Genomic DNA, 25,777 nt, shown 5'->3' with positions numbered 1-25,777 from the left:
AAGCTTTACTTCATGTTTTTTATGAGATATGCACCATCACTTTTAAACAGTGATTCTATCAAATCTGCTTGATAGAAAAATTCAGATCTCATTACTGTATTCATGAGTATGAAATACAAGGTCATTTCTCCAATGCAGCATAAATATATATGTTTCACAAGAAGTAAATTTGTCTCAAAGCAGACAGCTTCTCAGAATGGCAGCACATCCTGAATAATTATTTTCTTCTAGTGACAAGGACACTTTCCCTCACCTACAGTAAACTTTCTAAAATAATGACAGATAGCTAAAGCTTGGAACTTCTTTTTCCAGAACGCGTGTGGCGGAAGCTTGGTCTAAATGCTATCAATCTCATAATAGCAATTAATGGGTCATTTACTTCTTTAGATCTGAGAACTTTTGCTAGCTTAATTCAAATTAAATCAATCTTGTGTACTTCTGAGCAACACATGCTTTCCTTTCATGCAGTTTGCCTCCAAAATTCCATCCCAAAAGAAGCTTAATGCTGTTTTTGAATAACATACATTACTTCCTTTGAATACGAATGCTAACATACATGAGTCTTACTTAAGAATATCCTATCTCCAAAACTCCTTTTATAAAAAGAAAGCACCTGGTTAACCTAAAAAGGGAAAAAGCTTCCTTTCTCTTCTTCTCTGCTCAAGGAGTTTAAAACCAAAGCGTTCAGAAAACTAGAAGTAACCTCAACTTCCTTTACTAAAGAGAAATAAGGAAATATTCTCTCTCAAAAGTGAGTTGGCCACATTTGCTGGTATGCCAGCAAGGTTATTGTGTGTAAAACCAGTGCGTGTTGACAGTGGTGAATACAAGCTTACAAGAACTCCTCTCTTAGAAGCTGTACAGACCATAGTTCAACTGAAGCTAAATATCATCATTTCCCCCAAATGCTAATAAAGACATATTACACATTGAGTTGGTTCCTCTACTACTACCTTGTGTACAGGTAACTTAGAGAAGTAGTAGAAAGGCTTATCTATCTGCACCTTTCTGTAGCATGAGATTGCTGCCTTCTGAAAGTAACTTACAAGCACATTAAAAAGACATGTTTAAGAAACATTACTTTGTAACATTAGTGCCCCAGATACAAATGTCAATACCTAGTGAGGATGGAAAGGAGTGTTTCCTCCATAACTCATATTTTCTATTACAAGCCTAACTTTTGCAGCAATTCATAGAATCACAGAGCAGGGGTTCAGAATGTAGTTCTGCTTATGTATATTTAACTCATGAGCAATAGCAGTAGGACCACTGTGATAGCTCTTTTTCTACCTATTCCTTCCTCCCTCCTGACAGGTGTAATTTCATTATGCTCCTGAGAAATTAAGAAAGGAAGGTAATCAAGAAGACTTTTAGTTATATTTTTAAGTTGTTTTCATAAGGTGGGAATGTATATTAACAAATGTCAAATGTAACATTCCCTTCATATCTCGTTAGACAAACAAAACCCCAAACTACAACAGTTAAAGTGTATAGCTATTAAAATTCTAAATACACTTTTAATGTCAGCATTTTTGCTAGTAATTCATTCTTACGATTCCCTGGTACTGTCAAACAGTCTAATGCTATTCACAGTGCTGTGAGCCACAGGAGCATCTCTGACTTAAATACATGCAGAAGGGCACAGGAGTCTGGGTGAAAACTAAATTTGGTCCTTATCCCAAATTAATGACAAGTTTGTACAGTTTTCAGGTTCAGCTCGAGCTACAAGTATGCTTCACCCTTTTGTGTAGCATTATGCTCCAGCTTTTGTTAGATAAAGCGCCTCACTAATAGCTCACACTGTTAGAATATACAGAGAACAAACCTTTCAATTCTCTGTCATCATCTAACTCACAAGAAAGGAAATAATCTTTGAGAGTATTTCCAGAGGTACCAGAGCTACAGAAACAATTTTTCAGTGTTTTCTTCAGTACTTTTTCGTTGCAGAAGATCACCCTCAGGGAATTAAGTACACAAAACCATACACAGCATAACTTCTTTTTGCCCTATATTTCTGTGTACATTTCAAACAGCTCTACTGAAACAATGAGGATGATGGTTCCAGAAACAATCCTAGCCTCAGAGCTTTTTTAATTAATACAAACTAGTAGGAAAGCACATTGTATTAGGCCACCTTTTTTCCCGCTTCCTTTTCTGATTAATTAACACTGAACACTTAAGTACTTTGGATGCCCAGTTGGCACTACAGTAATCTGGCTTCAGTTCCTGAACAAATCCTACCTGATAAAGTCATGGTTTGTCTGCCTCTTCAGCTCCCTGCATATGAAATTGCTATTGTCTTTAAACCCCTTCCCTCCTTACAAAACTATGCACCGCAACAGGAAAAGGTTCAAAGAGCATGCATGACCAGAGATATGATATATAATGAATAATTAACAGGATTTAGACTAGAAAATAACTGACTTGAGGAGCATGAGGTCTATACACAGACACTGTTAGATAGGGAGGCTCTAAGGAAGACAAGGGATTTTCATAAAAAACAGATTAAGGAAAATGGAACGCAGTGAACTATACAAAATTCAGGGAGTCCTTAAGTTCCTAAACGATTAATTTCCCAGAAGTACCTTAGGAAGCCTCAGATATCACTTACACTGTCCTCCCTGATACCTGCTTTTGGCTGATTACTGAAAGAAGCAGATTTCTGATAAGATTTCCAAAAGCGTCTTGTACAGACAACACTTGTACGTATGAGAAGCCCAATAACAACACCGTAGCACAATCTAAAGGAGAGCTCTCTCTATGCCTCTTTTCGAACTGAAAACTGATCTAAATAGACTGATGATATGATCCTGCATAGTTGCTTTCTGCTCTTATTTTCTTCCTGTCTAGAACTGAATAGGTCACAAAAACTATGTTCCTTGCTTTCTGCAAACTGGAATAAAATATTGCCCTAAGTATCTCTGCAACGAGGTCCAGAGAAGAACCTAGATGAATTATATCTGTACCACTGCCAGCAAACCAGCATATGGCAAACCATTTTTAATCCATACACTAAGGTGAGATGAATGACTGAACTGATGCCAAAAGGTACAACATCAGCTTAGAACAGGGCACCACTCACTAAAACATTATGTAAAAATAATTCTCAGGAAATGTAAAGATCAATTTCTTCTTACAATGCATTTCATTTTCCTTTTTATGAAAAGCACTTCATTATTGCCAGTCTACACATTACAATGTTTATCCTAGACAAATTATTATCCTTGTTTTAATACACGAGCATCCAACTTATTTTGAAAACAACATGCATGTAAGCACTTATGGTCTATGAGCTTTGCAAAGAAGGTGGGAGCACATGCCAGATTAACCATCCCTGACAAAATATCTGAATGAATCCCATACTGAACATTCTTTTCATCATATTTTTCAAAACAACTGCTAAATACATTTTTGAGCAAAACCAATACAGAAAGCCATAGATGAAAAGCAATATAAAAGACATTAGTAGCATTTCACACTCTGCAAAACTCAGATAGAAATTATAGGTTAAATGTAAGAGTAAGTATCTAAGCAGAAAGGCAATAACAATTGCTTTCTAAAGATTTTATTATATTGTTAAAATAAGGAAAATGTACAGGCAGCAATTTAATGTCAGTGCTGTAGCTACCATTATGACTCCTAGAGATGAAAAGGAAAGAAAATTGTCACATATGCCATATATGTAGCTATGATTTCATTTCAGTATGCCTACTGCATCAGAATTCATGTTAGAAAAAAATTCCCTCTGCTTTCAGGAATTTAGTACATTGCTAATTTCAGGCACACAGTTTCAAAGCAAATTGCAATTTTCTTCAATAAACAATTACCTCTGAGTGGCAGACTGAGAGAAAATGTCTATGGTAAATGAAAGATCTTTAGTTCTTATTTTAAATGTGAGAAATGGCTACTGAAAAGAGCACACGGTGTCTCTGTTTATTTTGTTCGTGGTTTCTTTTTTATATTTGTTGTTCATGTTAATGATGAAACCAGACTATCTGAGGCCAAACCAGTGCTCAAAAGCTTGGATTGATAATGCCAAACACCAAGTGTAACCCAAACTAATTTCATCCCTTTTAATATTTCATTCTTAGTCATGTATTTGTATTGATTGCGCCACTCTTCAAGTAAACACAATAATCATAGAAAGGAATCTCTATTATCAACTGTCTCAATAATTTTCAGTGCATCACCTTCCAAGGATGAAAGACAAGGTAAGTTAAATTGACAGCATAAGAAGTTCTTCCTTTTATTGTCATTCATTTTCCCACCAACTTTTCAATTATTTAACTTGCTAACCACTCATTCATGCACTAAGTAGTCCTAAATTTGTGCAGCTGGTCTCTTATCAGATGAGAATGCAATGTGTAACCTGAGTAGATAATAAAAATCATAATAATAAATAGCCTAAACCACAGCATGTTTCTTATGAACTGCTTTTGTATAGGATTAGAAGAAATTCTCCTAAGCATAGTGTAGCTCAAAGACTTTTCCATTGCCAGTGATCCCTTAGTAAGGCGAAGCAGAGCAAGCCTCATGAGGCATGGCTGCATGAGACTCCAGTAAAGAGTAGAGAAGTCAGAAATGGCAGAGAGAGTATCTCTTGTTTTAAGATTACAAAAAAATATAAAATGATTTGTGAAATGTGATTTGTTATCTACCAGTGTAAATATATACATTAGAAACAACAGAAATGAAAACCAGTGGCCCCAACGAAGAGGGAAAGAGTAAAGGAGAAACTCAAGCATGAAGTCATAAGCTAAGAACAGGAGCAAAAAGAATTTATCTACTGAAAACAGCCTACGAGGATTGTAAGGCTTGTTGCTGTCATTAATACCATTCTCCAGGTTTTCACTGCTTTCATAGCAGCCAGAATCCCGAGGAGAGCATCCAGCTAGGCCTTGACCTTCAATGAGAAGTTTCTCCTGAGATCCTGACTGGTCGCTGTTACCTAGAGGAAATGAGAACGTGGTGAAAATAGAGGCAAACAGGCATCAGCTGAACTTCTCAACCTTCTGTTTCTAATATTATTTTCACTGTTAGAACAACTATAATAGATCAGATTGTAAGAAAAGAGTGAGCATTAGCAACAGCCATCACAAAGGGATAAACATTGTCTCAGGCATTCATCCTGAACAGTACACACTCTACTTAAGTTTCAGAGGGCAGTGCTGCACAAAATGAATGAAAGCAATAACAGCTGTGTGTGCCCCTCAGCTACTCTGAGTCCAAGTCCTACAACTTAAAACCAACCAAATCCATTTAAAATGAATAAAGAATTGTAGGGATTGGAAGAGACCTCTGGAGATCACCTAGTCCAATCCCCAGCTAAAGTAGGTTCCCTATAGCAGGTCACATAGGAAAGTGTCCAGGTGGATTTAGAATACCTCCAGAGAAGGAGACTCCAAAATCTCTCTAGGCAGCCTGTTCCAGTGCTCTGTCACTCTCAAATAAGTTTTTCTTTATGTTCCTACGGAACTTCCTATGTTCCAGTTTGTGCCCATTGGTTTTTGTTCTGTCTCTGGGCACTGCTGAAAAGAGCATGGCCCTGTACGTTTGATTCCCTCCTTTAGATATTTAATAAGCATTGGTAAGATCCACTCTCAGTCTTTTCTGTCCAAGCTGAACAGACCCAGAGCTCTACACTCTTTCTCATAAGGGAGATGCTTTAGGCCCCTTGTCATCTTTGCAGCTCTCCGTTGGACTCTCTCTAGAAGTTCCCTGTCTTTATTGGAATGAGGAGCCCAGAACTGAACTGAGCCCAATACTCCAGATGTGGCCTCATCAGGGCAGAGTAAACGGGGCAGATAGCCTCCCACAGCCCACTGGCCATGCTCTTTTTAATGCATGTCAACTGCTATGCACCCTATGGTGTCAAAGTTTTTTCAGAACAAAACCAAAAAGTGATGGAGAATGAAGTAAAGTTTTTAAAAAAAATAAAAAAACAAAAAAATTTTAAAAATCCTAACCTGACCTATTTTGCTGAAGGAACCAAGAGAAAAGATTAGGAATAAGTCTGGCAGAGTTACATAATGCCCCCTAAGGAATGGGGAAGAGACAGAGGAGAAACTGGTTGTAAAAATTCCTTCTTTCCCTGGTCAGGAAGGCAGCACTCAAGTGTGATCCAGTCTAGGCTGTATAGACTGGATTCTGGGAATTCATCCACTGCATTCAGTTGGAAACCATGTTTTGTAAAGGGACTAAATCTGGAGTTGAAGATACAAACTTTACGATGCAAGGATTCTGTTTATGTTACATTCTCTGCCCCGCCCCATCCCGAAAAAAATAATAAAAAATTATTATTTTGATTTCTATTCTAAGCGAATGAAAGGTAATTATGGAGTAGAAACAAGTGCTTCTACTCCTCCCAGTTTCCAGCAGTCAGGCTTCCACTCTTTCTGCTCATCATCCTGATTTGGAGTTGGAATTCATACTTTCCAGACACCACATCAAATAGTTCAGGTTTTCAAAACAAAATTGAAGGTCCCTAAAAAAATGATTACTTCTCAGAAGTGAACGTTTTAAATCCGAAAATGTTAAAAAGAAACTCATATTAGGTGGCAAAAAGCTATTTTGATTCTAATGAAAATAATCCAATTCTGCAGTTGCTGTTTTACTAGTGTGTGGCAAAAAGTATAGAAAGTCTGGATGCCTCTCTGTCAAACAAACAAACAAACTACATGTCGACAACAATTTGGGCCACAAAGCACTATCCAGAGACAGTGACCACTAATCTCTTTATAACAAAATTAAATATTTCCCACTTAATAAGCAACTGTTTAAATTGTTACTATGGCAGTTTCAGCTAAAACAGAGGATTTTACACAAAAGCAGTGGAGAATTCCAGAATTCATTTCACCGATTCTGATTTCTGGGATACTACACTTCTGCTAGTATTTAGGGATGGAGGGGAAATTCAGTATATCTTAGCTTGCTTCAACTAGGTACTGAATGCACCTGCATTTCCGTCTCAAGCAAGACTTGCCTTTCAAATAAATGATTCTACTCTACCATGACTCTTGGCTACGATATAGACAGTAACCCGCTTCCTCCTGTGCAGGGATGATCCTACCCAGTTTAACTGTCAAGGCTTACTCTGCTTTCTATCACCTTTACAACTTGCCTGAAACCATCTGCACTACAGGCAGAGTTGCACAGCTGCATATTAAACAGTTGGGCCACTGCCTTTCACTCTTTGCACTCAACCAATATTTTCTCCATTTGAAAATTGCTGTATTGTTGCATGTGCTACTTAAGGCTATCTGTGTAATCTTTCAAATCAGAAAGGATAAGAATTATATGCATGTGCAGACAAAACAAGACAAAGTTTAAATCACATTATCCTTCTCTGCAGAATTCTAAGCTTTGATGTTTTTCCCACCCTTGATAACCTTAATTTCTTCTCTCTAGCTAGAAGTCTCTTCTCCACTGTTTGCCTAGCCTCAGCTTTCTACTTACAGTAAGTTATGTCAAGATTTATACTTGAACATCAGTATTCTAATGTACAGGTGATGTAATTTGACATCATTTGAATAATCTGGGTATGCAAGGCTTACATAAACAAAGAATTCTGGCAGAACAAATACAAGTCTTAAGTCATTCCTCAAAAATCTAAATGTTGTTATACAGGAAGACCCTTGAAATAACTAGATTAGGATAAAAATGTCAAAATCTGGGAACCAGTTCTCTGCTGTAAGGGTTTCTAAGCTGGTAGAGCTCCAGTGAAACTGAAAATCTCAAACATCCCACATACTGTCATACTCCTGTAGATGTTCCACAGCTGTGAGGAGAACAGCTCTGTGCTCAGGATCTCGGATGTTCAGTTCATCCAAATCCTCTTCTTCTAAAAGCTTAAAGGTATCCAGATCTTCATAACCATTGAACAGAAAAGTGGGCATGTGCTCCTGTATAAGATGAAAAAGGTAGAACAGAAAAATGAGCTATTAGGCAACATTCAACTTACTTTGGCAATAAAAGTATCAGGGGAGGTTTTCACAATCAGTAAAAATTAAAATAATAATAATAACAAAAAAAAAAATCAATAATTTCACAAATGGAAAATACTCTATAACAGCAAAATTATAGGATTACAGCTTGTATAAAAATTGCTCAAAGTTCAGGAAAGTAGCTGTGCCAGACTAGAATGCTACACATATTTTTGTATTTGGAATGTATTGCATTACCTGGCCTGGGCAGCGCACTACTCAGATGCACAAGATAGCACAGCTCTGTACAAGCACACTACACAATATTAACCTAAGCCACATTCATTTATTTCCAGCCCCCTGAATAAGACCATGGAAAATAACCTGCTCTTTAACAGGGTAACTATGGTTCTGCTTTTGAAGTACGTTAGCTTTTAGCCATACTGCATACAGACTTACAACTACAGTGTGCTCTCTGGGCACATACAAACTGCAGACATCTTACAAGCCAGCAGCACTTCATCAAGCCTGGTGGGAGTTCTGCTTGGCCTTAGCTATTTTCATTTTGTAGCTAAAACCTGACTCTGTTAAGTAGGGTCAGGTTCACGTATGAATCTGATGAACAACTTCAAAACTAACAAATCCCTCATCCCACAAGCAAAACTGAAGGGTAAACAGAGAGAAAAATGCAGACCTTTAAGTTGATGCGATCCAAGAGATCCTCAACTGACTTGGGTTGGGGTGGTCTGCTTTTTCGGCGTCTCCTGGTGGGCCGCTTCGGCTTCTCTTCCTCTTCATTTAACACATCCACATAGATAAATTTGAAAGTGCCAACTTTGTTGTTCAATAGGCCCATCCAAGTGCCCATGGGGGGTTTGCTGATGATATCAATGATATCACCTTTCTGCAGACCAAAGATGCAAGAAAGTCAATGACGCACGTTTTGTGATGGATATTCAGGCAAACCCACCACTTCCCCTTAGTTTTTAATGTACACAGAATGGACAAAGCACAGTACACAGCAGGGAAAAAATTCTTCAGTTTTCCAAAGCTTAATCAGACCTTTTGCAAGGATATACCACTTACACTCTATCCACAGGGAACAGTGACAAAAAGGAATTAGATGACATGACTAGGATCACAGAGCAAGTCAACAGTAGAACCTGGAATGGACCACAACTTTCCAGATTCAGAAACCCACTTGCATGCAATTTGTACAGATGGCTCTATGTGGTGCAACTGCCTCAAACTGGTGCAAATAAGAACAGTCTCAGACCACTCAGTCTGTAAGGACAAAATCTTGCACAAGTGTCACTACAGCTCATGGTTGAAATTCATTACTTGAGATGTCACTGAAGGACAACCACATTTCTTCCACTGATTTTGAAAATAGTTCTACTGATTGACTAGTCCGTTGCAGAAGGCAAAGTATGTTTCCAATCTTTCAAAGAAAAGTCTTGCAAAAGACAAATTAATGTGAATTACATATATTTTTTCCCAGAAACCAAAGCTGCCGACTTGTGTGGAAATTCTAATATGCTCTGCAACACTTTGCTGTAATTCAAGCAACTCTTTAATGCAACAGAAAAAGACGAGTTAAGAAGCTTAAAAACCCACATGTAGCCTCATTGAAGGAGAAAGAATTGTACAGCTCTCACAAAAAATTCTTAAAGTAAGAGCTTTGCCTAAATAAACATATGATCCCTTAAAAACAAACACAGCTGGTACCTTGAGCTTCAGAGAGTCTGTATCATAAGGACTTGGAGTAAAATCAGTGTGAACCCTAGCTCTTCCACAGAAAGGTCCTCTGTAAGGAGGTTCTTCATCATCCCCATCTTCTGATTTCACGCTCTCCCTGTTGCTGGTTGAGGAATCTGTTGTACTGACTGTCTGACCACCTAAGCACACGTGAGTGACAGACATTATCAGAACACACCAGAAGAATCTCTTCGTTAAGAAAATTCATTAACAGAGAAAAGTTCAAAAGAGCAGTCAGAGCTTCCTAGGAAATGTGGATTTTTTTTCTAGAAAAGTTAAAACTCCTTAAATGCTATTTCTTATACATACCTGTGATGGGAAGGTTAGTTAACCTACTCTGTACTCCTATTTTCCCAAATTCATCTCCTCGATATTTAACTGAGGAGCTGATTAACTACTGCCTCATCTGTAGTACACCACAAGCAATGTCATCTTTCCACAAAGTTTTGTCCATTAAAAAAAAAAAAACAACAACATACTGATGTGAGCTTTGAATTCTGTCTGAAGGTTCCAGAACACCCTTCATGGACAGTTTTCTGGCAACACTTTGTACTGATGTTAAAAAGAAGATTATTTTCAGAACACAGTTTCAGTTATTTAAAAATTGAGCTTTCTCTTCAGTGTTTTTCCCCAGTATGTTCCTGACTTCTATCAGTAATTCACAGAAGCAAGTTCACCCCATCTGCATCCTGCCTGAGTTCTGTGTTACGCTAGAGACAATCTTAACCAGAGAGGTTTTAAGTAATACTTATCTATCTAGTTAATGAGAAAACCTTAACGTCTCTCTGGAGGGAAATGCAAAAAAAACAAAAACAGAAAAGCCCAGGAGGAGCTCTCAGAAGTCGTCTAGCGTAAAGATATGCCTGTCCTCTAGTGACCCTTTATCTGGAATGGAAAAAGCACTCTCACTGCACTGTTACATGCGAATGGCTGTAGCTCTCACTTAAACCAGCTGTATTACAACAGCAGGACCCTGCAGATGAAGCCAGAAAGGAACATTTCACTTTTCCAGGGCTCTGTATAAATGCAAAGCAAAAACAGTCTCTGCACTGAACAGCTTATAGCCATTCATAAAACCATAGTGATTAACACTTTTTGTTTTTTGTTTGTTTTGTTGTTGGTTTGTTTTTTACTTATAACCACTGCCCCTCCTTTGCTTTTCTCTGATTCTGTTTACTGCAGAGGTCTCTGTTCCTTGCAATTACAACAGAACTTACTCATTGAGCTCTGACCACTTAAGGAACTCCTCAGGCTCTCGACTGAGCCACCAGCTTTCAGCTTGGGCTTGTCCAGGGAGTCAGTGTCTGGCGGTGGCGACTGTGGAGAACCTGGTATGACTCCAGGGCTCGACTCCTGAAAAGCATTGAACCATCTTGTTTGATAAAGGAACATAAGCACTGACAGGAGCTGCTCATTCACATTTGGGAACTTCTTGTATTTTCCTGCTCTTTACCAGACAGAAGGAAAGCTTTTACATTTATCAACTTAATTTGCGGTATTCAGCTGTGGCAGATACCCCACTTTATTAGGCATGATGGCAAGCACAGCAGACTGAAAAGGCTAGAACTCTAAGTAGAAGGAAATAATACACACAACTCCAAATTCAAGGGTTTAAAAACTGGTGTGTTTTTTGTTTGTTTGTTTGTTTGTTTGTTTTATCAGCACTACTTGCCAAACAGCTTAAGTTGAATTCAGCTTCCTGACTCAGGATTATTTACAAGGGTGAATACGAACAAATCAGACAATACAAATCAGACACCCAGCAAAGTATGAAGGCTGCCTTGAAAATAATGCCTCTTCTTTTATTGCATTGGTACAGCAGTAGATGTTGAAGCTCCCCCACCACTATTTCATTGTATTTTGTTGCTGTATGACAGACAGCAGCAGAGGGGCAGTCTGAAACAATGGCATCTGACATGGAAGTGCTGATGAAGCAAAGGTGTGGAACTCAATTCCTCCATGCAGAAAAACATCCAGTGGATGTGAACACAGTGGAGGTTGTGGGTGGTGCATTCCAGCAGTGGTGACAGTAATGTGAAAAACAAGTTAGGATCTTGACAGCCATGCAGATTTTGATGACTGTGGTATGCAGACTCTCCTTCATTGTTGGCAAAAATGCATAACAAATAGTGGTGACTACATTGAAGAATAGTATTTTGTACCTGCGAATTTGCTCTATCAGATAGTGTTATTGTGCTCTGTGTACCTGTTGTAATTTCCATAGAAATAAACAGGAGGTATTACTTTCAGAGTGACCTATGTACATTTTTGCATGTAATTGATACTTTTCTTCATTTATCAAGGAAAGCACAAACTAACTAGGAAATGCGGACTATGCATAACATAGATAATACACATAAATGCATAAATAGAGAAATTATTTTGCTACATATGCAATAGGCAAGCATTTTCTTTCTTCGTCAGTTAAGCATTGCAGAAAATCCAAATGGTCTTTCCTAGCCTGAAATTCTGTTAGCCACTGACACACAGTTAAAGCAAAGCAGCAGATTACTTGTGGCCAGAGCAATTTTTGCTTGTTTTCATTGAATGCAGGCTGGAATACTGGCATAGTTTGAGTCATGCCAGAAAGAGAATATTCTAAAATGACTGTGCCAAAAAGCTGGAAAACAAAAGCAGCTTAACTTGCAAGCAAGAAAGATTTTTGTGTTAATGTGCTGAAGCTTTTAGATGAAACCTATTATTTGCATGCTGCACAATCATCAGAAAAAAAGTCATCACAGCATATGACTTCAGAGGTCAAGTCAACCTTGGAGAAAGCTAGAGAGCACAAGTGTTGCTAACGCACTGTAAACTGATTTCTCACTGTATCCCTTCCTTAGGGAGAGTTTCAAGAGGGGCACTTTGAGGCCAGTCAGACATCAAAGCATCTTAAATCATACCATTAGACAAAAATGTTTTAAATATAACTGAAATATAACCATAACTGTGGTACTGTCTCTTGTTAAGAACAAGTAGGGCTAACAGTCCCACAGGAAAAGGAATTCTAATGTTGCTTGCTTTGCACAGATCTGGTAATCTATCAGCCTACTATGCCATCTCCAGATTTTGCAGTTTGGAGCTGTTATTCTGAATCTTATTAATTGTAGCTCCTTCTATGCCCAACAGTATTTTGCATGAATATTGAAACACTCTCTCTGGTTCAGCATGACATTTCCGTTTCCATTTCCGCTCCTCTTACTGCAAGCAATCCTGGCTATCCAGTAACTGGTAAGAGGCCACTTGGGGGCAATGTCTGCCAGAGAAAGCTCTGCTATTACTTACACATTTCAATGGTTTCCTAAGCTATTACTTACGCATATCAGTGGTTTTAAACAAATACTGGAGAGTGTTTGACACTCCACCAGTACAAAGAATCCAAAGTATATCAAAACGGATGTTTACAGAATAAGACAGCAATTGTTCCTAGGCCACTAAAATTCAAAGTCTTATTTACAATTAACTTACTTCACGTTTGCTTTTAAGACAAAATTCTATAATGAAAGAATAATATGAAAATCTTCTGTGGGAGGCCTCTTCTGACTGCATTGTGCATCAGTTTTAATAAGCTGCTACAGTGAGCAAGCTATGATGGAGAACAGCTCTGTAACAGTACAGAGGCACTGTGAATGTGAAGTTATGCTGGGATTTTAAACTAAGGTGTAAATTGCAGATTAATAGATATTTCTTTGACCCTTTGTCACTGGCCAGTTCTCCTAATAAATAATGATGATAGACAAAGAGATGGAAATGTAGAGCAAGATGTGTAATGCCATCAACCACAGCCTTCTGCTGATGAGCTACTTGAATGAAAATCTGAAAATGCATTTTCATGGTTGTGCTTCTGTAAGAAGCCATTTCACAGTGAGGGATTTTATGAGAACATAGGGAACAAGCCACAGCACGTACTCATTAGAAGTTTCTTTACGTATGCCTTGTAGTACCTTGAAGCATGGTAATCGATATTGATTATCACTTCTGTTAAGTAGAGTCCACTGCAGATCTTACATACCTGCTCAGACAGAGAGCTGCTGTATTTTTTAGACATCCTTTTCTTCATGGTTTCTTTCACAGATTTCACCTTTTTACCCAGAGATATACGGGAGGCAGAGGGTGATTTGATTACTTCTTTATAAACAAAGTCACCTTCTTTGCCCTGTAAAATAAAAAAGGATTTATGCCTATAAAATACAAAATATAATTTTTTGACAATCCAGCAGAGGTACCCAGGCCGACACAGGATGCGTCCTGTTTACTGCTTTAAATTCACTTTTGAGATGTTGTGCTAGCACTGTAACAGTTTGCCCTACCTTATTCTTAAGGCCTGACTGGTAATCTTTTCTGTAGATACTGTGTAGATGGTGGTGTGCTGTATTAGCATGCCTTTATTCCTTTGAGTTTCAAGTAAGCAGGTGATCTGACAAGAGAACTCAACAACTTCAAGCTAAGCCCTACCGATGGGACACACAATAGCAGTTTTTTTCTCATGTGGGTCAGTACTGTAGTATTACAGCTTAACAGGACTTGGGGTACTTTTGAGACACTAGCGATATATTCATGCGTGAGACACTAGCCAGATATATATATATACACACACCTTTATATATAGATATACATACATACACACCTTTATTTGGCTACTCAAATTTACCTTCTATTTCCAGACAGGCATTCAGCTAACCTCTCTTGATGAGCATCTTTATGGTTTTACTGTGAACTATTTATTTAAAAAACAAAGCAAAAATACTACCAGATCCACAATTTCTGGTAAAAGGATGCACCAGCACCTTCTTGTGACATGCACACAGGTTGCTACCAAACTAAATTAGCTGGTCCACATATAGCAACACAAGCCAACTACTTTGAGCATATTTAACCTTTTCTAAACTAGCTTAAGATACCCGGTATTTACTTACACCACAAGTGCATGCAAAGAATTACCATGGATCAGCTAACACTGAAGAATTTATGACTCAGCCCTTTTCCATATTTTCTAGGCAGCATGATAAACATAGTACTTCATTCTACATTATTTCTGGAACTACAGCAAGGCATCTCTATAAGAGGTACTACCAGCACTTCCGTTGGCACAGATGCAACAAAAATCACAATGGAAAAGGACCAAAATCTGATCAGTAGCAGTCAGGTTGACAACTGAATTTGGTCTCTGACTTAATCCTTTAAAAGAAAATTTAGATACACAAAGTAACACACACTAAAATAAGTGTACATTGCATTCTACATAAATGAGTTATCTATTTCTTCCCCTGTACTTATACCCAATACTTATACCCTATGCTTGCTTACGTTACTGATGTTCTGTCAAAAAGTTTATCTGAAGGTCAGCTGACAACTAATTAATGAACATCCTAACATTTTTTCCTTGACAAGTTGATTGTGACTATAACTTCCTTGATAACTTTTCATCTTTCAGAAGAAATTAAGGACAACTATTTGCTTTACCTTTTTGGAAAAAAAAACAAAAACAAAAACAAACCAACACACCCAAAATGATTAAGTTAATGGACTTCAAAATGTTTTCAGAAAGTCCAACCCAACTTTGATCTGCATTCACTAGTTTGGGACTCTGTACCTGTCCCACCATTGGTGTTAGTAGGAAAATTATTAGACTTCACACTTTGTTATATCAAAAACATTGATATAGGTACGAACATATCAAATTACCTATGTTTAAAGATGATCAGTGTATGTTTGAACTGTTATAGTGAGTTGAAACTTGATGAATATAATGATGACTATCCACTAACAGTTTTGGACAATGAAAAGGAATTTACAATGTTAAAACCAAACAAAATTATCCATTTAAAAAAAAAAAATCCTGCAAAAAGTAAACAAACAAAAACCTCAAATCACCACCACCAAAAAGAAACCCCAATCAGCTCACTAAATGCTAGTGTATAGAAAATTCTGAAATCTATGTTTTATGTAAGTGAACGAAGAAGTTACTGGAGCCAAAGTTAAAACAGAAACAAAACAATATATGGGCAAAAAGAAAAAAAATATGTTGACAATTTCATTTGATAAAATGTTCTGGCTCATTTCTGTTGTATTATTTTTGGCTATGGATTGGCCAACAGCAATGCTGGGATCAACATGAGTAGCATAAAATGGAATCAATTCTCCAGAGAGTTATTTTATTGTACATAAAAAGCTCTCTTAAAGACAAAGATTTCTGAGATCAATTGTGCAGCATCCAGAACAATGGGGGTCCTGGTCTACTCCAGTACTCTTATATACAATGAGAAAAGAAACAATCCGTATTGTGTGACTTTTACCCCAATAATCTGCAGATCTTCACTAAATGAAGTGGTTTCATCATTTCAAAAAAGTTTTACCAATAGAGTATAGTAATCATATACTTTGCCTGAAGTGATGCTATGAGGAAGTCAGACACAGGAATAGTTCAAAGATGTGCCTCCCAGACCTGTACTTTGATCACTTGTTCTTGCCTCCTAACACATATGGTATATAAATACTTATACATACATGGATATGGGTGGATATGTTATTCTCAAAGCTAAGGAAGTCTGTGGTTAACGAAGATACTTTGCTTTCTTGGATTCTCAAACTGCTATTACGGACCTAAATTACACTTCAGTCTATTACAGCTCTATTGCACATTTCATTTTATGCTATTTCAAGCCTCTGTTTTTTTGTTTTATACTCACCATTTGGTCAGAATTGTTTCCAATATGAAGGGAACGATTTGTCAAGTCAAATCCTCCAAAGCTGCAGGTTCTCTGCAAAAAAAAACCAACAAATGATGGAAACAGTTTTATCACAGTGATTGCTCACTCAAAATATTGTGATTTGGAGAACACCAGTGAAAACACATACATCTGCAAAAATGGAAACAAACAAAGAAACAAAAGGATAGGAGATCATAAATCTAGAATGCTGTAAAAAGCAATTTGAGTCATTTGTCTTTTCCAGAGACAATCCCTTGGCATAAGGTCTGCTGCTGTTGAGTCATCTATTGCCGGCTCTTGATTTTTAAAAGAAAAAAGACTTTCTGGTCTGAGGAAATTGTTGATGTTATGCATCAAGTTTTCCAGATTGTTAGCAACTCCACCTCAGCATTCTCATCTGCCTTCATAATTTTCTTCACAGTAGCAGTGAAACAGAGAACCACCAGCGTTTTAAAGCACTGGATAACCTACCTTCTGGGAATAGCTGTATACACTTAATTTCCACAGAAATACAGGGAAGTGGTTGACACACCTGAAGGCTGTGCTATCATTTAATGAGACCTGAACAGACTGGGTAAGTTGGGCAGAGAGGAACCTGATGAGGTATAACAAGAGCAAATGTGCAGTCTTGCACATACATAGGGAGGAATAACTGCATGCATCTGTACAGGTTAGGGGATGACCTACTGGAGAGGAGCTCTGTGGAGAAGGACCTGGAGGGTCCCAGTGGATAACAGATAGGCCGTGAGACAGCAGTGTGGCCAGATGGCCAAGAAGGCCAATGGTAACATGAGGTGCATTACAAAGAGTGTGGCCAGCAGGTCGAGCGAGGTGATTCTCCTCCTCTACTCTGCCGTGGTAAGGCTACATTTACAATACTGTGTCCATTTTGGGCTCCCAAGTTCAGAAACATGAGGGATCTCCTAGAAGGAGTCCAGCAGAGGGCCAGAAAGAACATTAAAAGCCTGGAGAATCTCCCATATGAGGAAAGGCTGAGTCACCCGGGCCTGCTCAGCCTGGAGTAAAGACGACTGAGAGGGGATGTGATAAATGTTTATAAATATCTAAAGGAAGGTGGAAGGCAAATGGATGAGGCCAGGCTCTTCTCAGTGGTGTGTAGCGAGGACAAGGAGTAATGGCCTAGAACTTGTACATAGGAAGTTCTGTACTAACATACCGAAGAGTTTCTTTATGGTAGGGTAACAGAGCACTGGAACAGGTTGCCCAGAGAGGTTGTGGAATCTCCACAGAAAGACATATTCAAGACCCATCTGGACGCCTACCTGTGCAACCTATTGTAGGCTACCTGCTTTATCAGGGGCTTGTAGGGTAAGAACTTGGTAAAAGGAGTGAAAAAACAATCCCCGCTTATCCATAAGCATTCTGTCCCAGTGACTCAGTATGCCCTAATTCCAGATTAGGTATTTACAATCACAGCGCTAGTGGTATAAGGCAGCTCTGCTACTTCTCAGAGAAAATATATTGTATTTGCAGTGGCACAATCATTTGAGTGACTCAGTTTTCGCTGAATGCGCAGAAGCACTTTATCATAATCATCCTGCATGAAAATCAGCACTATGATATCATTTTCCTTCTAAGAGCAGACGGCAACCAAACTGAATACAGTCGTATTTCCACAGCCAAAACCAGACTGTCTAACAGATGACTTTTTACTAAAGCTTTGGTAACACCAAAGACCAGCCACTTAGAGGGCTCAGAAAGAATCCAGCTTTTGCCTTGCAATCCAAAAGGTCAAGTTTTTGGCTATTTTTCTGTCCAAAGAACAACCAGATGCATAGTACTCAAACAACTGGTCTTGTCAAAAGGGCAATCCAGGAAAATAAGAGCATGGCAGTTACAATTTATTTGCATGGCTTCACCTCTGGGCTCTAAGAAGGGGTTTTGAGATAGTTATATCTCTAAGTATTCTCTTAGGAGTTAGACGTGAGACTATCAGGAGGCACAGAATCAGCGACTTGTGAACTGTAAATTCTTAGGGTCTGAACTACTCAAGACAATAACTTTAAAGACACTTTAAATCTCAGCGTAAGATACTCTAAGAATAAGATGAGAATTACAAAGGATTACTCAGTCTTGTGAATGTGTACTTGGGAAGACTCACCACCTGAAAACCACCAGTCTTCAACACTTCAACAGAAAGAAACAAACTTGATAAAGCACTACTCAATCAACAATTAGATCAGTTAGTTCTACTAACATGAACATTCTTTTTGCTCCATTCACTACTTAGCAACATACACATTAACTACTTTTCAAGAGTTTTTTTTCCCTGGCTTTACACTGAGTGTTGTACCCATCACAGCTACTGAAACTCAAAGCCAGCTTCGTCTAGGCCTCACACACATCAAAAAAAGTGCCATAATTTGAGATTAACAACAAGTAATAAGATCACTTTTTAAAGCTCAACATGTTTAGCTGTGAGTAATGTTGTCCTGTGAAGAGTCCATTCTAACTAATCCTATAGCGTATGGTAATCCCAACAATGAAGAAAGGACATCTGCAGCTACTCTGAGCAAACTCATCTGTCAAACTAGCCAAAGCTCCTCCTACAGCAGCCTCAAGAGATAAAAACATCTGTTAGTTAAAAGCTTCTGAGTACATGTACCACATTAAGGACTCTTATTCTTTCATTACAGACCTTCCCATACATTTAACGTCATCTTCTGCCTTCAGTTCCAGTAATGCCCCTGGAGATTATGTACCAAACAAAAGGTCTGTGGATGAGGAAAGGGATATTCAATGGAATGGCCATGCAATTCAAAGTATTATATTTCTGGGAGAAAAGAAAAACGGATGCTATTTGAAAATTCCATGCATGTCCAGGTCACTGAAACAAGTATAGTAAATGACAAAAATGAATGGCAAGGCAAGACAGAGTGACCAATTCCACTGAATACACAGGCATTGCAATTTCCCTGAGGTTGCAGCAAACAAACATTAAGTGTTTCTAAGAAGGAGTGGTATTAGCTGAAGTTTGTTTCAGGAAGAAGTGTAGTGAAAAAGCTTGTAAGAGCAGTGTGCTTCCACCATTTATTTCATTTAAATGAGGCTGGAGAAGCAGTTAACAGAGGAGTTCCTCACAACAACAAAATTATCAATTTCTTCTCTGATTCTATCTCTGTGAATAAGCAAAAGTCATTCCAGCTGGTTTTCATAATGAAATGACTGTAGTTAAGACTACTTTCTAGAAGAACTGAAAAGCTTCTTGCTGGTGTCTGTATTTACAAAGACAGCCTTAGAAAGCATTCTTAAACAATGCAGCATCTCTAGCCCATATAAGTATGCTCTTTTGCCTGAGATACCACCTACTTACTGTTCAACCCTCAGAAGGACAAATCAGGTTTCTTTTATCATTGTACTATCACTAAGAGAAAGTGATGTCTTCTGAGTATTTTCCTGTCTAGGAAAATAAACACTATCATGTCAGTGGCAGGGAAAGTAGTTACAGCAGAAGAAATACTGAAGTAGCCAATTAATGGCACTGGGTAGGAAAAAAATCCTTAATTTCAGGTCCATAGAGCAAAAAATGTACCACAAGGATTTGGTCAACTCCCACACATAATTCAGAAGAACAAGGCTGTGACTTTTACATTGAGAATACTTCACACCTGAAGAAATGAAGTAGGCCTCTCAAAATAAAATCTATAACTCAAGAGGAAAAGCTCTTTTTCTAATGTAATCTTCACTGGAATATCTTGCTTAATGTTATGAGTGAACTGTTGTTTCCACCCACTGAAGTAGGGAATATATCTACACTGTCAACAAGAAAAGAGACTTAGCTGTTTCAGCTTTGGAAATCTGGCTGGCCCCAAAGGCAAGTTCCCAGGAAACTCAACATCATGGTGAAGGGAATTGTCAAAGCTAAGTACATAGCCAGGAAGAGCCTTTGGGTCTCTCGGGAATGCTCAAATCATTTAATTTCCCATTGTACGATACCACTTCTTTTTTTTTTTGCCTCCTTTTGATCCTTTTCCACACTTCTGACAGAAGAGAACACCTTCACCTCATGCAGAAAAGGAGTGGCAGCAGCCAGGAAATGAGCAGAAGGAACTCTACTGATGTGATGAGCAGCAATCAGGAGGGTAGTGTCTAGATAATACAAAACTCCCCGTCCTTCTGCACCTGTGTGTTGATAGAAACTACAGAGCTAAGTGAGCATTCTGATGAGATGCGAACTGAATGGGAAAGGGCCAATATGAGGCAGTGACAGACAGCCAGAGAGAAATTGAGCACAATTAACTAAGCATGCCTCAATTCTTTGAAAATTTTGTAACTCTCTCAGTATGCCTTTAAAAGAATGCTGACTTCCAAAGCATTGTTAAAAAAATGTTTTTATAATGTCTCAAAGCTTTTCATCAGTGATCTCAATTTACATTCTACAGGAATTTAAAAAAAAACAGCATTTTGTCACGTTTGCTCTCTCACACACTCCACAAAACTCTTCTCTGATGTGATCATATCAAACTCCTCATGGTATAAGGTCATATTCTTTCCTTACAGCTGAATGAATGAAGCTTAATGAATTTCAGTTCATTAAGATCTTCTAAAGGCAAGGAAAGCAGGAGAAACACTATGTTTTACTTTGAAGTATACAGTAGAAACAGAGTTGACTGCAACCTCACGGAAACTGGAAGACCACCTTCATGTAAACTCTTTGACTCACAGACTTTTGGTGGATTCTCAAGAGAACCCTTTTAGTACAACGATCCACTGTGGCAGCCCACTTCCTCTTGGCCTCCTCATCCTCCTCGAGCAGGCATCTCCTCAGGTCCTGCTTGTCAGCCTTGCTCAGGGTCCTGTCAGTAACGGGACGCACCAGCTGTGAGAGGTTGAGGTGACTGTATAGGCTTCTCTCCACCACATAGGTAATATTGAACTCGCTGACAGAAGTGCGCCCTCGAAGCCTTCTGTTTGGGAAGCCACAACCTCCACCCCCTTTTGCTTTGTGCCGCAGTAATTGTAGGTCACAAGTTGTGGTGGATGCTCCTTTCCTAGCAGGGCGCTGGCAAAGAAAAGCTCTGGAACAGGAATAGTTAGTATCCATTTTCTTCAATCGGATCTGCTTCCTTACACTCTGAATCTCCTCCAGGGACACCAGAAGATGGTGCTTGTGCCTGTTGCTGTCATAAAAGCAAATGCTTTCTGTACTTACCCCATGGCTCAGTGAGCCGAGGCTCTTCTTCATCTCCCCATCTGTCAAGGAGCGGCAAACTTTCTGGGTCTTCTCATCTTCCGGGTAAGAAAAAAATGTCCCAAGTTTCTTGGGAGGCTTGATAAGGCCACGGCTATCAGTTTTGCTGAAGGTCTTCACCAGTTTCCGGCTAGCTCCCCATGTATCAAGACTGCTAGATGAGGGAGAAGTAGTAAGTGAGTCCGAGTCATCCTCTGTCTGCTTCTCGCAGGATCCATCAAAGTAGAATTGCTTCTTGTGAACTCCAGAGTAAAGTGCTGATCTGTCATCCAGTATAGCAGAGTTGTCAAGTGACTGCTCTTCTACGCCTTCAGGGGACAAAAGCAAGACAATACACATCATAGTTTATAATTCCCTGAAACATTTCCCCATAAAATCTTATTTTTTTCAACTAAGATATCAACAACCATCCATTTAAAACTGCAGGAAAAATTTTCCTGATACAAGAAGCTCAAAAGTATTTGCAGCTGGGTAAATCTGAAGGAGCAACGTCCATTTGTGAAGTGAGAGTTCTGAGATGAGATAACAATATGCAGACTACAACATCCTGTAAGCAAAACAATTGTAATTTTAAGTTTTTCTCTTCATCTGCTGCTAAATGAGACCTCAAATGGTCTCAGAAATCCTGAAACACTGGACCCAGGACACGTTTCTTAAGGTTTTCTTCTGATACATGCATAAGATGCTTTCTTAAAAATCAGCTTTAATGAAATTACAATAGGTGGGAAATATATCTTGGTATTAAAAACAAACAAACAAACGCAAGCACTGTTCATTTAGGCTCAGTTTTCCAATACCTAATGCTTTCTCTGCAAAAATCAGTATCTGTCCCAGAAAGTTGTAGAGCTGAGCTTTAGGCTGAAATGAAAAGATTTGGGATTTTGATAGGGGAGAAGTAATCAACTTTCATTAAACAGAATTTACAGATATAAAGTAAAAAAGAAAGTAGGTCAAAATTGTGGTTGTTCCAATTACAGCAGTGTTCTGCTAATGACAGAAACTCATTGTTTTCACTAAATATATATTTCATAAAAAGGGAAGAAAACTTTTTGAAACACAAGTACTGGATATGGGAAAACAGCCAGGACTCCTTTCTCAAATAGAGTGAATGGAGAAAATTACCTGAAACCATGATTCCTTATCACATTTATCATTTAAGAAACATTTTTCCCTAGTGTTCTCTGTTGTGCAAAATGTAGGGGCAGATATTCAGTGCAGTAATAAGAAAAGAATCAAACGAGTACACATCTTGCTCAGTCCTGCTTGATAAATATTACTGCATTTGTGGGTATGTAACAGAAACACACACAAAAATAGTAGATTTCCAATATAATCCAACTTCGCCTTCCTCTTTGATGGCTTCTACAGTTCTAAAGCAGAGCCAAGTTTGAACCATTTCTAAAACGCCTATGATTTACTAAACTCAATAATCCAATAATAGGGGGAAGAATTTAAGACAGAAGAACATTATTTTTCTTGTATAAGCTTCCTGTCTCACCTTCAGTTCTCTCATGGGGAAAAACATGTTTGTCGCTTATTTGCAAAAGCTAAGACACTATTCAACCAACATAAAACTCAGTGTGACATTGAAGGAATAGTGGATACATCTGACACAACTTTTGCTCGTGAGAATTTTTCTGGGGTAGGTCTGCAGATTGAAGTTTGACTTTAACACCAATTCTACTGGACTGTTCAATCTGTTCTTTTTCCTCCACTGATTCTCAATTTGAACAGAAAATTGACATTGTCTTGGGACTGAATATGTGCTGATAAACAACTTTAGTCCACTAAGTAAATATGTTTTTAAACAGCTTGTAAAATATGCATTCTGTGTCAACACTGTAACAGATGTTATTTGGATTAAGTCCATGACACAAAGCCATAATGACACAGATGTAGATGTGATTTGTTTTTAAATGTTATAGAAGAGTGGTGCCCAAGAAATAGAACCTTCAGTTATTCAGCTTACTGAGAGAAGACTTAACACAAAACACACATGGATTCAAATATTGGCACATTCTAGTGACCCTCAGATCACCAAAACTTATATTTAGTGCAATCAATATTCTACTATTCCTCAACAGTAGAAACACGTGAGGAAGATCTCAGACTAGGATGCCTTTCTTTAAAAACAATGGAAATGTATATGGAACTTTGCAAAGTTTTTGCAAAGTTTAAGTTTTTCTTCTTTGAGAAGGAATTTCTGAGAAGGATTATGAATAATCTTTCTTCTGGGGTATTTCATGTCAGTTTTCAAACCGAGCTTACTGTCATCCTTGGACAAAAGCTGTTGAACATCAACAAATTTACTGTAATTATACTGCTGCTACCATATTAAATTTGATATCCAAATCTCAAAAATGTGGCCATCTTGGATTTCACATAACTTCATGCTTACATACTGCTTTGAATAATAACAACAGTTCAAGAACCAACTCGGTCAACCACAGGTAGCCTGGAAGGGCAGATGGAAATCCCCAAATCTGAGCACAGTATTATGTGTGATACTGCAGAATTCTCTGACATGTTCAAACAAGAATACAGATCTACGTTACAAAATGTGAGGGAGGGACAGTATTTATAAAGCACTTTTAATACACTGTATGAAAACTTTTGTGTGGCCAGACTTTACTAAAAAAAAAAAAAAAAAAGACATCTATTCCTAATGTGTAACAGGCTTCTTACAGGGCCTTCTACTTGTGTAGAAGCGATGTGTAAGCAATCTATATTGTTATTTAACAATATTATTTTCTTGCTGTGGGAACTGCCAGGAGACAATGTAAAAAAAAAAAAAAAAAAAGCCACAGTGCTAGCTAGATAAGATAAAATCTCTGAGTTATAGATGAATTATTCAGAAAAACCTAGAGTTAAAAGAGAGAAGATGGACATGAGATGGAAAAAGAAGGAAGCAGAGTAAGATTATTATTATTGGTTTTTTTTGAGTTAATTCAGTTATTTGTCTGTGAGGAGTACAGGTGGAAAAACTCAGTGGAAAAAATTTGTAAAGAACTGGGACACGTAACTGAAAGACTGAGGGGAAAAAAAAGGAAATGAGATGAAATAGAATTGCAAGTGAAGCACTGTGAGAGAGGGAATTGAGAGCAAACCAGATAGTTAACAAGCTGAAGAGAAACCTGGTCAAACTGTAGGAAGGCACCTGCACGCCCAGTAACTTCTCAGCTGCCTGTTCCTGCAGCTGCTCTCACTCCTGGGTCTCTGGCTGATTGCTTCCTGCAGCTTTTTCCCAAGGTAGGAAATGCATCTCCGGTATTCTTTCCTCAGAGTAGGGGGAAAAATGGCCGTGTCTTGCCCAACTCATCTCATAAAACATGCTTTTGCTTCCCAGACTTATGCCCTCTTTGTCATCTCCCCTGTGAGATGATGAAAACTTCCCCAGACCAAGAAAGCTGCCTGGTGCAGAGCCCTGAGGTGGTTGAGCCTTTCACTCCAGCTAGTTACACGACCATTATGCATGAGAGAGGTCGGATAGATTATAAAACTGCCAACAGCTCCCTGCCACATACCTGAGAAGATGCATACATTCTCCTTAAATTCACTCAGAAGTAAATAAAATATGGCTCAGCTCACTACAAAGCTGAGGGGAGTCATGGTGTATGACCCTGAGGGAAGGACACTAACATAGACAGGTACCCCCAGTTCCAGTAAGGACTCAATTAGGGCTTTGCAGAGAGGCTACTCTGAGGCTCAGGCTTCTTTAGTCTGAGTGCTCACACACAGATACAGGTCATCCGGAGTTAATTTTGCAGCACGGCATTCCCAGGGGCTGAACTCTGCTTCCCATTTCCCCACCCTCCTCCTCCTCTTCCACTCTCTCTTCCACTCCCCCTCTCCCTTGGCAGCATGGCTCAATCAGGAGCCAAACTGCAAGCAGACTCCTCCTGAATGAGGAGTTAATGTTATGTGAGGCAGCAGCTATCCCATGAGAACATCCGATGTAGTTTCCGTACTTCTGCCACAGAACAATACCATGTAGTGCAATTGCTCTACCCACCAGCCACTCCCCTCCCCAAATTTGCTAAGTGCTTCACCTGTGTATCATCCCTACAGCTGTCACACAGGCCTGGGAGATAGGAGCAAAGCAGGGGCTGCTCTGCTCACCTCCCTGAAGTGCCTGCAGGGCAGCTGGCTGCAATTGCTTCTACTCTTATTCCTTCTAT

At 38.7% G+C, this 25,777-nt stretch overlaps 1 protein-coding gene across 9 annotated transcripts in view; it reads right to left on the bottom strand.

The window, feature by feature from the left end:
* The window catches only part of SASH1 (SAM and SH3 domain containing 1), a 523,157-nt gene that overhangs the window by 8,222 nt on the left and 489,158 nt on the right, over nucleotides 1–25,777 (bottom strand). For 8 of the 9 annotated variants that reach the window (XM_090135563.1, XM_090135565.1, XM_090135564.1 and 5 more), the window contains 8 exons: nucleotides 21,072–21,907; nucleotides 16,367–16,438; nucleotides 13,690–13,833; nucleotides 10,898–11,033; nucleotides 9,651–9,820; nucleotides 8,617–8,826; nucleotides 7,751–7,901; nucleotides 4,835–4,948 (listed from right to left, as the gene is read on the bottom strand). In XM_090135563.1, the coding sequence (XP_089991689.1) occupies nucleotides 4,835–4,948; nucleotides 7,751–7,901; nucleotides 8,617–8,826; nucleotides 9,651–9,820; nucleotides 10,898–11,033; nucleotides 13,690–13,833; nucleotides 16,367–16,438; nucleotides 21,072–21,907 (1,833 nt within the window). The remainder of the gene's footprint in view (nucleotides 1–4,834; nucleotides 4,949–7,750; nucleotides 7,902–8,616; nucleotides 8,827–9,650; nucleotides 9,821–10,897; nucleotides 11,034–13,689; nucleotides 13,834–16,366; nucleotides 16,439–21,071; nucleotides 21,908–25,777) is intronic. The other variant, XM_090135568.1, reaches the window with a different exon arrangement.

The sequence above is a fragment of the Phasianus colchicus genome, chromosome 2 (assembly GCF_987193195.1).
Source record: "Phasianus colchicus chromosome 2, bPhaCol1.hap1.1, whole genome shotgun sequence".
Classification (NCBI taxonomy): Eukaryota; Metazoa; Chordata; class Aves; order Galliformes; family Phasianidae; genus Phasianus; species Phasianus colchicus.
The sequence above is the reverse complement of the archived record's forward strand: the minus strand, read 5'-3'. Positions and strand labels throughout refer to the sequence as shown.